The sequence below is a fragment of the Neophocaena asiaeorientalis genome, unplaced genomic scaffold, assembly GCF_003031525.2.
Source record: "Neophocaena asiaeorientalis asiaeorientalis breed wild unplaced genomic scaffold, Neophocaena_asiaeorientalis_V1.1 scaffold246, whole genome shotgun sequence".
Classification (NCBI taxonomy): domain Eukaryota; kingdom Metazoa; phylum Chordata; class Mammalia; order Artiodactyla; family Phocoenidae; genus Neophocaena; species Neophocaena asiaeorientalis.
The window spans coordinates 3826803-3843220 of record NW_020174551.1 but is presented as its reverse complement, the minus strand read 5'-3'; the positions used below and the strand labels follow the sequence as shown (position 1 = coordinate 3843220).

Sequence of the window (16418 nt, the reverse complement as noted above, 5' to 3'; positions counted from 1 at the left end):
ACATTAAATAATGATATGAAATGTTTAAATACTGGGTATTTCAAAGATTTACATGTATTTCCCAGAACAACTACAGAATAACGCTGACATTATATTTATTTTACCAAGTACACATCCTGGGTTTTTTGTTTTTAACTTGCAGTACTATTCATTTCCCTTCTGTAATTTTAATTAAAATTTTTTATTAGGTAACACATTCACATATTTAAAATTCAAAAACTACAAAAGTATATTCAGTAAAATTCCCTCTCTCTTCCTGTTCCCCTACTCCGTTTTCTTTCTTGAGGCAGTAAATGCTCTCAGTTTCTTGGGCATCCCTCCAGACATATTCTGTGCAACGATGTATATTTTTTTCTCCTCTCCCACACCCTCATTCTCATTTCTTTTTAAAACACAAGTGCATGTACTCTTTGATGGTATGCTATATACACTGTTCCATTCCTGGCTTTTTTACTTAATAATACATATCCTGGAGATGATTCCATCATAGTACATAAAGAGCCTCCTCATATATTTTAAACGGTTTATTGGTTAAATAAGTTATTGTGCATTTATATAATCACTTATTGGTAGACATTTGAATTATGTCCAATCTTTTCTATTATAAACAATGCTAAATATATTGTTTCACAAATGTGTGTATACCTTAGATGCAGCGTTGCCTGATGTAAGGATGTGTGTGTTGGTAACATTGCTATATATTTCTAATTGCTCTCCATATAAATTCTAGTTTTTTTATGCTTAATGTCTCTCTAAAACACTAACGAGAATCGTTTTAACCGATGAGGGACTTGGTTTATCTCAGGTATTTCTCAGTCACCTGAACAACCCTAACCCAACCAGGCCATTCATATGCTCCCTCTTCTAGCCACACTCCCCTTGCTTATGGACCCCCCAAAGCTTCAAGCAAACCTCTAGCAGCAAAGCTGTATAGAATCCAACCATCTATTGGTGTTTGCCATGACATTCCACCTTTTCCTTCCCTCTGAGCTTCTTTTTAATTTAATTTTATTTATTCTTTTCTATTTTATGATTTTATTTATTCATTTTAAGCTCCTGCTGTACCCCTTCTTGTCATCACAGCCCCACTGCTTATATATACTCATTTAAGGCTTTATATGCCACAGACACACCACTGAGTTGGCCTTGATTTAGGAAAAACATTTTAAAAGTGGTGTGTGTGCAGAATCGTAGGGTCAGGGAATTAGACTGTTGAACTATAGACTCAGTATGGATAGTAATGTAACTATACTTTTGGTTTTTTGCCTCCGTGGAAAACCACAGATGAAGAAACATTTGAATCTGGTAAATAAAACGTGAATATTTTATACTGATTTTAAATGTATATTCCAAATGTTGGTATAACTTTAAAAACACTTTTAATGATACAATAATTGCTTAAAGACATCAACAGTAGAGCCATGAGATATTGTAAACTTCACCATACTCAGTGCTTCTCATTAGGGACATTTTGGAAGCCTATGGGGGCATTTTTGGGTTGTCACATTGATTGGGGACACTACTGGCCTTTAGCTGGTGGGAGTCAGGGATGCTAGATGACCTGCTGTGTGTGAGATCATCCTGCATGATCTCCTGAATGTCCTGCTGGACAAAACTCATTAGGAATCTGAGTAAGTAGTTCTTTAGTACACAACAGTGATGTAAGTTTTCACAAGATGTAACATGAAAAGCTCATTGGTTTAGAAGACAGTCATTATGGAGAGAGACATTTAAACAGAATAAACACATTGCCTTGAAATTACTGAATAATTTATTCCACACATTCTAATCCATACTGATATTAAATCAACTGGAAAGTGAGGTATCTATACCAAACCAATTATTTTCTTTAATATGTTATTGCCATTATTGATGACACATGGTATCATCAAGTGTCTGTTCCTCAACGTAATGTTGACGTTATTAGTAACAAAGTAAGCCCCATGGAGTATTTTGAAAAACTGGCAACCTTTTGGAGCATGTTAACATTACTAACTTGCTTCCAAGTGTATGATGTTTCCTCATTTTCTCCATTTCATCAGTGCTTTGGCATATTACACCTACCTCGGTTAAGGCAATTTCCCTCTTTCCCATAAATACCCATAAATCTGGTCTGTTATCAGGACACTCTTTGTTCTAGTCTCCACTTGTTACTTTGCTCTTCTATTTTTCTATACTTCATATAAGGACTATTTTCTGATCTCACTTCCTTTAAATCCATGCTTCTTCAGTATAAGTAGGTATAAGCATCTAATAGTTTATGTCTTCTAGAGAAGCCATGCCCGAAGATTTATATTTTGAAATATATACTTTTTGAAACACGTACTTTTAAAACACAAATTACTTCCTTTTAATTTTCCTTTACATTACAGTTAGAGCATTACGTTGCTGTTTTAAAATGATGTGTTAGAATGTATCTATGAATTTCATTTTTTAAGCTTAGAGAGATTGTTATAAATATTAGTTATAATGGAAGATAGCATTGGGACATCCCTGGCAGTCCAGTGGTTAAGACTTCGCCTTCCAGTGCAGGGGGTGTGGGTTCAATTCCTGGTCAGGGAGCTAAGATCCCACATGCCTCATGGCCAAAAAATCAAAAACATGAAACAGAAGCAATATTGTAACAAATTCAATAAAGAGTTTAAAAATGTTCCACATAAAAAAAATCTTTAAAAAATGTATTGAGACACATGGAGTTGGGAACTACTCACCTAAATTATTTATGTACCATTTATGTTGTTTCTAAATTTCCTATTTTCAATTAGATAGTTGGCTTGTTAGGGGTAAACTTTCCCCCCGCCCCCACACACTGCTGCCCAGCTTGTGGGATCTAAGTTTCTTAGTTCCCGGACCAGGGACTGAACCCGAGCCACGGCAGTGAAAGCGTCAAGTCCTAACCACTGGACTGCCAGGGAATTTCCTGTTAGGGGTAATTTAATGATCTACACTGGTTCAATGTTTGGGATTGGTTTAATTTTTAATTCCTCTGGATTATAGTCATCCTTCTTTGCTCTGTTCAACGCATCATTTTGTTGGGAGACACTCTACATGCCAAAGTTGTGGTTGAGGCTTAGAGGTATTGTGATGTCTGTGAAAGGAGAGGCAATGTTGCAGTGGTCAATGCCATGGACTGGAGCTGGATTCTCCAAGCATGAATCCTGGTCCAACTAGCCAGGGGTCATCTGTCACGTAACCTCTCTGCCCTTCAGGTGCCCACGTCTAAAGTGGGAAAAATAATTTATATAAGTAAAGTGCTTAGAATGTAAGTGCATGAGTGTTAGCCAGCATTTTAATGAAGAAGTAATAGGGGCAATCAGCAGCTAGTTCTCTAATAACAGCACTGCAGAGGAAAGTGTGCAGCTGCCCTTAGTTACTGCAAAGCACTCCTTCTGGACTTCTCTTTGTCGAAAGAGTGAGAACTCTCAAGTACATTATTCTGAATCCAGCTCACTTGGGAGCTCAGTTAAGGAACAATTGGCACCCAGCTGGCATGTTTTCTAAATAAGTAATGACAGTCATTCATGATGCTTAATTCTGTTACTTAGAGCATTTAATGGGCAGTTAAGTTTCTTCAGTTTTGGTCCCAAGTCTTCTCTGAATGAAGTATCATGTGACCTCTTTGGATCTTTCTGGATGGTATAGTCTAATTAGGAATGCCATTTTAAAAAACAGATAAAAACATACACCCCCCAACAAAAACCAAACAAACAAAAACAGGCGTGATGGATGTTTCGAGATGTCTAGAAAACAAAGAAAACAGTACACTCTGTGTTCAGTTGCACCTGTCTTCAAGCGACCAGCTGGAGATGGAAATGTGTGACTGGACCCGGACAGGTAAGGAATGAGGACACTCGGGCCAGAGGCTGTTGCAGAGCTTCCCCAGTGGCCCTTCCACCACTTCCTCGCCTTCACAGGGCTGCAGCTAGATGGCCTCTGGGAGAGAAGGGAAGAGGCTCAAATCGGTTGCCTTGAAAATTTCTCTTTCAAGCCCCATTCTTTGCCAACCAAGTAGAGAGGAGTCTGCATGGATAGAAAGCCTTCAAGGAGTGTCTAGATAAGCAACTTGCAGGAAAAGTTACTGTCTGCTGGGCAGCAGAGGCAGGTCCAACGAGTTTCTGAGTTTCCAGTTGTGTGTTGTTCATTTGCCTTGGCAGGTCTTGCCCAGGTTACAACTTTCTCTAAGGGTGACATGAATGCCTCACTTGTGTCATTTGTCTTTATTGTTATTTGTCTTTATTTTGCCAACTTGATCTTCTCAAAGGCTTATTAACTTTTTCATGTCTGTTTCTTCACTTATCCAAATCTCCAGAGGAACTTTCAGAAGGTGACTACTCATTTTTATGTCCTTGATAAGCCAAATAGAGCTATGTTTGAGATCTTTCAGTGCCTCAACATGAATACTTGACTGGATATATTTTAAGATAAGATATGATATTTTAAGGGTGAAATCAGTGATGAGATATACAATGTCATAGAAAATATTTTTAAACGAACAATGAAAGTAATTAAACTTTATCACTGTATCCCTAAGTAAACATTTCCTTTTAAACTCATTTCCAATTTTCAGTTAGAAAAATATGCTTACTTACCAGAAGATGGAATTGATATTGGTGTGTTTTCTTTATATTTTAAAATGGGTGTTTAAACACAAAGGTTAAGAAAGAAAGGTATATGTCCGTTCATTCTATAAACAAATGCTCTTTCTATATTATTTCGATGATCAGAACAGAGTTGTATAAGTGAAAAAGAATACATGTTAGTAAAAAGTAACTTGAAAATGATATATTTATAATATTTTTTCTCAGAGTTTTGGACAATTTTTCTGAGACCCCAGTGGAAGCAGAGACAGAAGCTTAAATAAGCTCTAGATGTTACTGCTGGGCACAGTTTTCCTAACTTTTGTCTCTCAGAGTCCTGGACAGTCAGAAACAATTTGCAGCCATAAAACAAATACTAATTTCATACAGAATGAACCACTTCATAAGGGAAAAGAATAAAAACCCATTTCTAACAAAGAGTTTAATTATAGGACCTACAGAACACCATATCTATGAGTTAAAGCCAAGACCAGTTTATATGTTTCCTTTTTTGAAAATCTGTTTTCTTTGGGTACATTTAAAAATGCATACCCAAATTTATGTTTTTACTATGACTCAATATCGTTCTTATAACTTTACAGAAGACCATGATAGTTTTTTGTTCCAACCATACTAGACAGAATACGTTCAGTGTATTGCTAAATTTCTGGATCGTGTCTCTATATAGTTTGGTGCATGTGATAGGATGGCAAGTGCTTAGGACGTTTTTTAATAAGGCACTCAAGGATAAAGTCAGCTGTGCTGCCATCTACTGAAATAGTGTCTCTTGAAGATTTGAAGATAATTTCATGCATCCATTCTAAGTAAAGTTCTCGTTCTCCTCTGCCATATTCTGTTCCTGCCATTTGCTGTGTTACAGACAAGGAGGAATTCGTTGGCTATGGCCAGAAGTTCTATATTGGTAGGTAATGATTAATAAAAGGTGGGTCTTTGTCACTTGCTAAGTTATATTCATATGAATATAACTTATTATATGAATTATGAATGAGCCTGACTCTTCTGAAAGCTTCTTTTGCTGATGGATGTTCCCAAACTTGTTCCTTGTTCTGGTTTCTCTCTATCCTTTTTAAAAAAAATAATCAGTATTCTGATGTGTTGATCATTTATTGTAATTCATCTGGTTTATATTGGATATCTCCTAATTATTCATCAAACACAAGTCTTTTGTTTTCTTCCAGTCTGTTCCATAATGTATTCACCTTACTATGCGTCCCCCATCCTGCCCAGGTGCTGTTAATTGATACAATAAGTAAATGTATTGAGGCGAATAAGAGCTAGATTTCCCACTCTTAAAGAAAGGAGTTACCCATATGGAATGGAGGAAGGCTAGAATGAAAACTGTAGTGTCGAATTGGCATTGTAGGCATTGGTGTGAACTCATGGTGTTCAACACATATAGATACAAGCAATGTAAATGTGTGCGTATTTATATATTCACATATAGTCCCTAGCTCCATCTTCTGACAGGACCTGGGAATGGCTCTGAAAATACCAGAAAGCCCTGTGATTCAGTAGGCAGATTATGTGGGATTCTAGGAGTTTGGAAATCACCACTAAAATGTCCAACTCTGCCACTGAGCACACAGTGGTGGGCAACCACCTAACCTGCCTGTGTCTAAGTGTATCCACCTGAAACATAAGTCAAATCATGTCACACCCAACCCTCCACTGTCCAGCGACTTCCCATCCACTTTGACCCCAATCCAACACTTGACCAAGTCTCTGTGTGGCCTCCTGGCTTCCTTTCCAACCCCATTTCCTACCACTCTCCCTACTGCTCACTGCCCCTCAGTACACAGGCCTCCTTATCTTCCTCAAGCACTCCAAGCAAGATCCTTTCTCTGCACCTTTGCAATGCTGTTCCCTCAGCCTGGACTGCTATTCCCCACAGACGCCTCCTCACCTGGCTCCGTTACATCATTCAGAGCCCTGCTCAATGTCGACTTTTCAGAGACGCTTAAATGAACCTCCAACCTGAAAAAGCATCCCGGTCACTATCCACTTACCCTTCTTCTAAGCACTTACTTTTGTTGCAGTTTATTTTTCTCTCTCCTCCTGCATAAAATGTAAATTCCATGAGGAAATGGGCTTGGTTTAGTTGACCACTGTATCCCCAGCACCAATGCCCGGCACATAGCAGGCGCTGGACGCAACTTAGAGGTCACGTGGGGGCATTTTGTTGTTTTCCTTTGTATTGCTTCCTATCTTCTACCTTCAGACAGATATGTGTTAATTAACTCTTCTGGATCACAGTCACCGCACGCTTCTTCCGGTGTGAGACAGGAAGCAACCTCTCCTGCCCTGGGTCTCACGTCCTGTACGTTTCTTCCCTCGCAGCCGGTTTCCGTCGAAGCATGCGCCTCTGCCGCCGCTGGTCCCACCTCAGACAGCTGCAAGCCAAGGTGTGCGGCGCCAGCACCTGCTCCGGCGCAGCGGGCGCCCCGTACGAGGAGGTGGTGCGGTACCAGCGACGCCCTGCAGACAAGCATCGCCTCATCGTGCTTGTGGGTATGTCCCCGAAGGCAGTGTCTCCTCATCCATGGCGAGGCTCTCCTGGATTCAGTAGTCTTGCATTGGGAGTAGTGGTAAAAGTAAGAGTCTTTATGGACCTGCATATAAACACCTTAAAAAAAAATAAAGCCTGGGCTTCCCTGGTGGCGCAGTGGTTGAGAGTCCTCCTGCCGATGCAGGGGACGCGGGTTCATGCCCCGGTCCGGGAGGATCCCACATGCCGCGGAGCGGCTGAGCCCGTGAGCCATGGCCGCTGAGCCTGCGCGTCCGGAGCCTGTGCTCCGCAACGGGAGAGGCCACAACAGTGAGAGGCCCGCGTACTGCAAAAAAATTAAATAAATAAATAAAGCTTGTTTTTTATGTGTGTTTATAAATAAAACGTTATGGATCATGCTTTAATTGTCTACAATTGAATGCAGTATGCCATGGTGTATATGAACCTGTGTAATAACAAGATGTAGTATGATTAGGTTATAAGCGAGATTTTTTTTTTAGTATCTGGTTTAGAATTTGTTCTATAAGCATAGATGAATGTTTCCCCCCAGACTGGATCATTAGTCTATATTAGAAATAAAAATGCTTAAGATTCATTTCCTTAAGAAATTTGTAACCGTCTCCTTTAGAAGTGCCTATAAGTCTTCAGGACTGTATCTTTGGTGCTGAAGAACAGGGCAAATATAGTGCTGGGATGATCTACTTTTTCAAAAAATTTACTTTATGTATTTTTGGCTGTGTTGGGTCTTCCCTGCTGCACTCTGTCTTTCTCTAGTTGCAGCGAGCTGGAGCTACTCTTCCCTACGGTGCATGGGCTTCTCATTGCAGTGGCTTCTCTTGTTGCGGAGCATGGGCTCTAGGTGCGTGGGCTTCAGTAGCTGTGGCACGTGGGCTCAGTAGTTGTGGCTTCTGGGCTCTAGAGCGCAGACTCAGTAGCTGTGACGCACGGGCTTAGTTGCTCTACAGCATGTGGGAGCTCCCTGGACCAAGGCTTGAACCTGTGTCCCCTGCATTGGCAGGTGGATTCTTAACCACTGTGCCACCAGGGAAGCCCTGAGATGATCTACGTTGTGACCAAGATCTCTGCAAAGCTGGTTACTGCAGCAGTAGGAACTTACCTCTTACTGCCATCTTCTCTGTGTATTCCAGTTGTGATCAAGGCAGGCCCCTTTGGAGCAGAACAACATACCTTACAGCCAGGACCAGCTACAGAATTTTTAGGATGCTGGGCAAAATAAAAATGCAAAAGCCCCTTATTCAAAAATGATTCAGAATTTCAATGTGGGAGCAGAAGAGCATTAAGCCAAGCGCAGTAGCCTAAGCATGGGCTTGTGGACCACACAGTTCTCTGCACATGAAGCCAGCCCTATCTCCAGCTGCACATGGGGGTGCTGACTCCACCATCTGTCAGGAGATGTGTCCCTGAATTCTGTAATTGTGGAAGCTGGTTGTGATGTGATAGGAACTTCATGGGAAGAGAAAAGGCAGCTTGTCTCAAATGATCTGACTCGAGGCCAGAGAATTCTGAACATCCAACATTAGACAAAGTTTGCTGGGGTGACAGGTTCCTGCAATTCCCTACCTCATTTCTGAATGTTGGAGAAGTGTGGGTTACTCCATGGGTCACCAAGAAAATTCCCAAGAGTTTTCTGGGAAGAGTTTATTTCAATTCATGAGAATGGAAACTATGTTATTTCCCCAATACCATGTGCTCTCAAGTGTCTTCAACAGGAAGACTGAAGTGATGATTTCATCTCGTAACTCTACTTATCCACCTCTGATAATTTCCATATGTGGTGTTTTGTGTTTAGGACCTTCTGGTGTTGGAGTAAATGAACTGAGGAGACAACTCATTGAACTTGATCCGAACCGTTTTCAAAGTGCTGTGCCACGTACGTTTACTTTTTCTTTCATAGGGGTTCATGTTTTGGTAGAACTTTCTTTGCCTCTGCAGATGTACTCATCTCACTTAACTATGTTATACCATCTTTGTTGTAAGAATATAAGACACAAGAGATAGTCCTCAATATTTCTAACTATATTTATTTTAATAGAGGAAATTGATTTACTAGCGTGTAGCCTAGCTAGGCTTTTAAAAGGTGACTCTTCATTTTTTAGCAATCATATAGATAACCTTTCAGGAAAACTAAATATTTAGCAATAATGGCTAACATTCATTCAGTAATTACTATCTTCCTGGCGGTGTGCTTGCCTCTTTAAATGCTTTATCATATTTTAAATTTTAATATATGCACATATAATTTTATATAAACTATAAGTATTATACCATCTAAGCTGGAGGAGCATGTGGGTGTGGGTGCTTCCCCTTCACCTCAAGGCAAGAGAGAAGAAGTTACGAAAACCACTTAAAGAACTTAATATGTGTTCCCTGCTGTTTGGGAGACACAGAAGACTGGTGTCAGAATTATATCTGAAAAATCTAAAGGATGAGAGCTTAGAGGAAGTGGCCAAAGGCTGTATTTTGGGAGGTAGCTGCCCTTTTAGAGTCTGTCACAGCAAAAGAATTGTGATTTTTCCTAAGGACCAGATCTGGGTGGATGACGTGGAAGAAAGTCAGCCTGGGGTTGTCTTGGTTCTTGTCCAAGAGGAAGCCTCTGTAAAAGGAGGCCAAAATTGAACCCCCAGATACCCGAGGGTGTGGAAGAAATCACAGATGGCTAGGTGGAATAGAGATGGATTGGGGATATGCAGCAGCGCTGGTGGTGGTGGTAGCCTCTGCAAAATAAGCCACTACATCCTCTAGGAGATAAAGAGCCAGATTTAAACATCTGCCAGGTCTAAAAGGAGCCAAGAGCAACCAGCATCAGCATCAATTAAAGTAAGAATTTTCCTGTGCTGCTCGCCTCGCCTCTCTCTCTCTGCACTCTAGCCTTGCAGAGCTATAAAATTGGGGGAGGAGAAGTAGAAATGCAATGAAAGGGAAGAGGAGAACTGAATCAAACTCACTTTCCTGACTTCTGACTTCTGTGATGGCAGGCTTCCCTGGGTGAGGCCAGTCTGAGCCCGTTGTGGGGAGAAGAAGCCTAAAATATAAATGAAGTTCATAATTTCGATTATTACATGGGAACGGAATTTTAATTATTAAATTGAGGCTGAGTTTTTGGCATGAATGGTAATGAACTTTTTTTTAAAACCTAAGAGCCATCAGGAGAGTCACGGGAATTTCATCCAGGGCCAGGGAAAACAAAGTTGTTTTATGATCACATTCCATTGGTTGTGCCTTCCAAGTGCAGTTTACATATGTAAGAATGGACACTAACCTCAAAAACAAAAACTAATAAAGAAATCACCATTTTCAATAATCTGGATAAAAATAAAATGCCCACAGAACACAGAAGAATTGTAAGTTGTCTGGATAACCATCATTCAAAGTGGGAATATGTCGTCCCTATTTTGCTTTTTAAATTTAGTGAACAGTTTTAAGCTTAAAATGAATGCCTTAAAATGAATTATGCACCAATTCACAGACTTTAACCTACCATATAAAATACAGTCCAACAGAAGCCAAGGAGAAAGGGTCATCTTAGGCTTATATTAACATAATTTACTATCACCTGAGAACTAGAATTTTTTTCAGTACAAAGCTTTAGAAGAGGGACTTCCCTGGCAGTCCAGTGGTTAAGACTCCATGCTTCCACTTCAGGGGGCGCAGGTCCGATCCCTCGTTGGGGCACAAAGATGCCACATGCTGTGCAGCATGGCCAAAAGACAAAAACAAAAATGCTATAGGAGAAGTGGCATAACTGTAGGAACTATAAGGATATAAAGAGAGGCTTGAATAAAGAAAAAACAAAAATGATCCCCAGATGACCTTTGCTTTCTGAGCTTCTTGAAATGTCTGGAACTCCTTTTATCATTTAGGGCCTATTTCAAATTCCTACTTGGTTGTTTCCACGTGTTGATATCATCAGATGTTGATCTGTTTCATCCTTAAACTTTATCAAATACAAATACACATTGTTTTATGAATAAGGAGAATTTTTTAAATACAGGTTAAGGGACTAGCAACTTCGCAGTAGATACAGGTCACAGAGTTGGAACCGTGTCTTATTCATCTTTGTGTTCTAAGAACCTAACATGATAGCGGGAACATAGGCACTCAGTATATGTTAGTTGAATAAATGGATGAGCAGACAATGAATCACTTTTAGGTACTAAGTGAACTCCTATGTTCTACACCAGGTACTATTTAGGCTGAAGAATCTATAATCAAAGTGGTGATATCAAAGAATCAGACTGAATCCAGACTCCACCAAACTTTCCTTTCTGGAGATCACTAAAACTAATCACCATCTCACTTGGATATTAATGTATCTGGGCAAAACTGCAGACTGTCATGAGCTTTCTCCATTCAAATCTGCGACAATCTGGCATAATAGGAGACATTAGTCTGGGAGGACTCAGGACACCTAGGTGCTTGTTTTCAACTTTGTTTTTCATTTGTTTTATTCATGTGAGCAAGTTAGTTACTCTCTAAAATCTTCAGTTACTTACCAGTAAACTACGGAAAGATGAAATGAGATCTTGGGAAATGCATTATCTAAACATAATATATTGCTGGTTTTGCTACCTGGGGGCCTTAGCCACCTTAGGGCTCACATATACTTCACTACTTCCTGTTCTGAAGTAACAGCAAGAGTTCCCTTAGGGCCTTCTTATCTTGGCTTAATCCATAATACACTCTGGTCTAGTTTATACCACGAACACTTAACAAAGGCTTATGATTAGCTGATTTTGATATGAGAACTTCTACTTTCTTATCACCAGTCTGGCTCCCTTTTTTGGTTCTAGCATTAAATTTATCTATCCGTTTATGTATTAATTAATTTATTTTGATCAGACATCTTTATCCAAATGCATATGGGTAGTAAAACATTTTGAAGATTCTAAAATTCCCTTTTTTTGTCAGATACTACTCGTTCCAAAAAGAGTTATGAAATGGATGGCCGTGAGTATCACTATGTGTCAAAGGAAACATTTGAAAGCCTCATGTATAGTCACAGGTAAGCTAGACGTCCAGAATCTGATTCTCCCCTCTGGTTGTTTAACATTCAAAATAGAACCCCTATTTTTATGCATTGTCCAAAGCTCCTAGGGTAATTTTTTTTTGCTTCTGGAAAATTAAGTAAGGAAATGTATATTGATTTACTAGTACACCAAATCATTGAGTTTGGAGAGGGAGCAGAACTGAGCTGTAGATTTTAGAGAATTTGAAGAAGTAGTTAAGTCCTAGATCTCCTAACATATCTGTTTTCTCCTGTCAAATATCCACTAATTCATTTTGTGCCATCAAGGTCCACATATTTTATTCTATTCTGTTGGAGTTTATCTTTATGTTATTACTAATAATATTTTACCTGTAGAAACAGTTCTTTTCTTTATCCCACCCTTGCAGGATGCTCGAGTATGGTGAGTACAAAGGCCACCTGTATGGCACTAGTGTGGATGCTGTTCAAGCAGTCCTTGATGAAGGAAAGATTTGTGTCATGGACTTAGAGCCTCAGGTGGGTCTGTGGTGGTGTATTTCCCATCTCCCCAAAGTAATGAATGCATGTCATCCATTTTATGCACGTGCTTTAGGTTGTAGTTGAGACACTTTATTCTGTTAGGATAAGACCACTTCCCATATCTAAGGACCAGGATCTTACTTGAAGGATCAGTTGCCATTATCTTGTCTTAGCTGAGGAAAAAAATCTAGTTTCTCAGACAAAAAAACAAAACAAAACAGAACTGAGCAGGTAGCCATAAAGAAAACTAAGAATCTTGCTTTGACCTTGATCACGAAGGCATCAAGGTAACTTCTTGTGGAGGGAATAACATGTTGCTTTACACAAGGAGGTGAGGTTCCTATGTTTTCATACCGATATCTGTCTCCCTGAGACCATATGTGGAATAGAGCAGGAATAAGCAAGTTAAGGTAAGATAAAAAACATACAACATGTAGTCCAAATTTTTATAATCCTGTATTTTCTTTGTATTTTCTGTAGTCATGTAAAAATATATCTTGTGTGCTAAAGAAAATCACGGGACATGAGATTTGTTCTCACTTGGTGGTCAGACTGGTGGTCAGTGTGAAGATGTCAGTTTTATCTGGTTTGAGACAATGGCAAGAAGAAAGGGAAGTGAGGGTGAAACAGAGCTGATTGGCCTTGAGGGTCTATCCTTGTCTTTTCCCCATGAGATCATGTATAGAATCCTATTCTCAGATTTCAATAAGGATGTCATAGCTAGCAAGAGGAAGAACCAGTATTTGATCTTAATTTTGATTCCAGAACTCCATCTCTTAATTATTAAAATGTTTTTTAGAGTTGAGGACTTGGGAGCACATGAGAATATACTCTGGTTAAAAATAACTGCTAATTTCTGTTCTTAGAAATTTTGAGAACATTCATGTTGGTTCTAGGAAATTAGGACTTCTGTTTTTAGATATTCAATCTCATGCTCTCCCAACTGAGATATTTTGGTTGCTAGGACTTCTCTTTTTAAATGTGCATTTAATTTTTCTGTGTAGGGTATTCAAGTAGCTCGAACCCATGAACTGAAGCCCTATGTCATATTTATAAAGCCATCTAGCATGAGTTGTATGAAGCAATCTCGGAAAAATGCCAAGATCATTACAAACTACTTTGTGGACATGAAGTTCAAGGTAAGATACAGAGGAAATAGATGAGTGTATTGTGGGGTTTTTTTCCTAGTCAAAAAATTACTGTATTGTTTCCAGAGCGTCCCTATGTTAAGGAATACAATTTTTGTTTCTAATGAAACAAAAATTTATGATTTTTGTTTCATCTATCCTTTTTACTGGACATCATTTATAGATATTAAAATAAAGTTTAATAATACTATAAGACTGCTCATTTTTTTCTCCTCTTTTTGGGTTCAGCTTTTTAAAAAAAACCCGTCAAGCCACAATTTGCAGTCCCACAGAAATTGGGTGTGTGTATTTTAAATAGATTACTTATTTTACAAAAGCATTTGAATTTACTTTAAAATGCTCTAGTCAATTATCTCAACTGTAATATGAGATACCTTTATAAATATATATTAAAACACAAAGGATGTTTATTAATGATTATAGCAATAATAGAGGGGCCAAGCCAGGTGGGATTGATCAGTGATTCTTTTTCCCAGATATACATATATTTTTTTTTCGTTAAATACACTTTAAATATTTTAAATCATAACATACATTCAGCAAGGTGTATACATCTTAAGTGTACAGCTCAATGACTTTTTACATGTGTATGCACCCAGGTAACCATCACCTAGATCAAGATATTACATCCACTTGTTTGTGTGTGCATGTAAGTGTGTATGGTAAAAAACATATAACATGAAACACAAAACTTACCATCTTAACCATTTTAAGTGTACAGTTAAGTAGTGTTAAGTCTATTTATATTGTGAAGCAGATCTCCAGAACTTTTTCATCTTGCAAAGCTCAAATTAAACATATGGACTGCTCCATGAATTTGCATGTCATCCTTGAATAGGGGCCGTGCTGATCTCTACATCATTCCAATTTTAGTATATGTGTTACTGATGGGAGCATGAGGTATCATTATATTATCCTTTATCTCTCTATTTTTATCTTCATTATTTTGTCAATGGCTACCGTAGGAAAGTTTGATTCTCCAGTTTGCATTTCAAACAGTGGAGTCTGTGGATATATTCTCTGAGTCTTATGGGCATTTCAAATTCTGTTCTCATTTTTATGGCAATCTAAAAAATTAACAAAATTGCTTCTGGTCATCTTATAAAGGAATACTGCCACAAGATCTCAGTGCCTGTATTTATGTTTGTGTTTATGATTGCATTAGCAATAAGTTGTACTATTTTGATTATTGTGGACAAATAAGAAAATAGTAGCAATGGATTTAATGCATTAGTGCCAAGTGAAGGCCAAATGACCTTGACTAAACAAACATTTCACAATAGTAGAAATAGACAATATTATAGGTGAATTCAGTCATCATGAAGCAAAGAGTAATAAAGGTATGCCTCATTTCAAAGAACCAGTTCATACCAACCTCATGCGCAAAGTGGCCATTTTGTATCTGCAAAATAATGTCATTCTTATCAGATTAATGTGCATTTGAAATTTATGTTTTAAGTTTTATTTATATTTAACTGGTAAAATTTCTTTGGTTTTATGTTGTATATGGTTTGAGAGCTTCAAGTGTTTAGATAATAGAGTAAGATAATTTAAGTCCAAATAGGAAGTTGAGAGGATTGGTCTGTCTACAAACTGTTACTCAATTTTGTGAAAACCTGACCTGGGAGACATTAAGCAAGACTAAAGATAGAAACATAAGTTTTGTGGTTTAGAATGGAGGACATTTATATGACATAATGGTGTTTATAAACAGCTACACAACTGAATGTAACAGCAATAATAAACTGCATATTATTTCTATTTGTCTCATTAAGTTTGCTATGCATATTTTTCGATTTCTCCTAAAGGATGAAGATCTACAAGAGATGGAGGATTTAGCCCAAAAAATGGAGACTCAGTTTGGCCAGTTTTTGGATCACGTGATTGTGAATGACAGCTTGCAAGATGCATGTGCCCAGTTGTTGTCTGCAGTTCAGAAGGCTCAGGAGGAGCCTCAGTGGGTACCAGCAACCTGGGTTTCCTCTGATACTGAATCTTAAGGAGGCCTTCTGCTTAATACTGGAGTTGTAACAATGTTCACCTATTACAGAGAGCTGGAAAAACAGCTGCAATCTAAAACAGCACTATTGTATTTGCCCTATTATAATGTGTGCAACTTTAAAAGTACTGCAGTTTGTTAATTAATCTTATTTGAAAAAACAACCTGTATTGTATGGTTATGTAGAGTTATCTATTTGGCTTTCAGGGAAAAATGTGTTCCTTTACCTCATATGCAGCAATTGGTAGGAATATGACAATGTTAAGTCACTGAGTAAGAGAACCTTTCACAGATTTCACATGGCTTTTGTATGATTCAGATAAAAAGAGCTTTCATAAATAAAATACGTCGTATTTAATTTCAGAAACTGTATTTTACCTTATGAAACTTCTGTTGTATAAACATGGATTTGACAAAAAGTACCTAGTTGACTAACTGCAAGAAAGAAGGGTTAATATACACATTTCACATCTAACATCAAAACTTACGGAAACAGCACTGCTCTCATTTTACACATTAGGCTGCAAGGAAAAAGTATTCTTTTGATCAGGGCTGCAACAATCATTAATTTTCCCAAAAGCCAGTATCTACATTTATGCCTAAATTAGGAAAGAGCAATGGATTTTAGTGCTAGAGACCA

The 16418-nt window shown here is 38.4% G+C and overlaps 1 protein-coding gene and 1 non-coding gene across 2 annotated transcripts in view; one reads left to right on the top strand and one right to left on the bottom strand.

Annotated features, from left to right (window-relative positions):
• The window catches only part of MPP4 (MAGUK p55 scaffold protein 4), a 37816-nt gene extending 22037 nt beyond the window's left edge, over positions 1–15779 (top strand). The window contains exons 13-21 of the mRNA XM_024757373.1: positions 1285–1305; positions 4310–4324; positions 5458–5499; positions 6936–7106; positions 8915–8995; positions 12034–12127; positions 12520–12628; positions 13636–13770; positions 15588–15779. Coding sequence (XP_024613141.1) covers positions 1285–1305; positions 4310–4324; positions 5458–5499; positions 6936–7106; positions 8915–8995; positions 12034–12127; positions 12520–12628; positions 13636–13770; positions 15588–15779 — 860 coding nt within the window. The remainder of the gene's footprint in view (positions 1–1284; positions 1306–4309; positions 4325–5457; positions 5500–6935; positions 7107–8914; positions 8996–12033; positions 12128–12519; positions 12629–13635; positions 13771–15587) is intronic.
• Positions 14573–14676, bottom strand: LOC112407918 (U6 spliceosomal RNA). The gene has a single exon (XR_003004849.1). It is a non-coding gene; the product is annotated as a U6 spliceosomal RNA (small nuclear RNA).
• Positions 15780–16418: the final 639 nt, after the last annotated feature.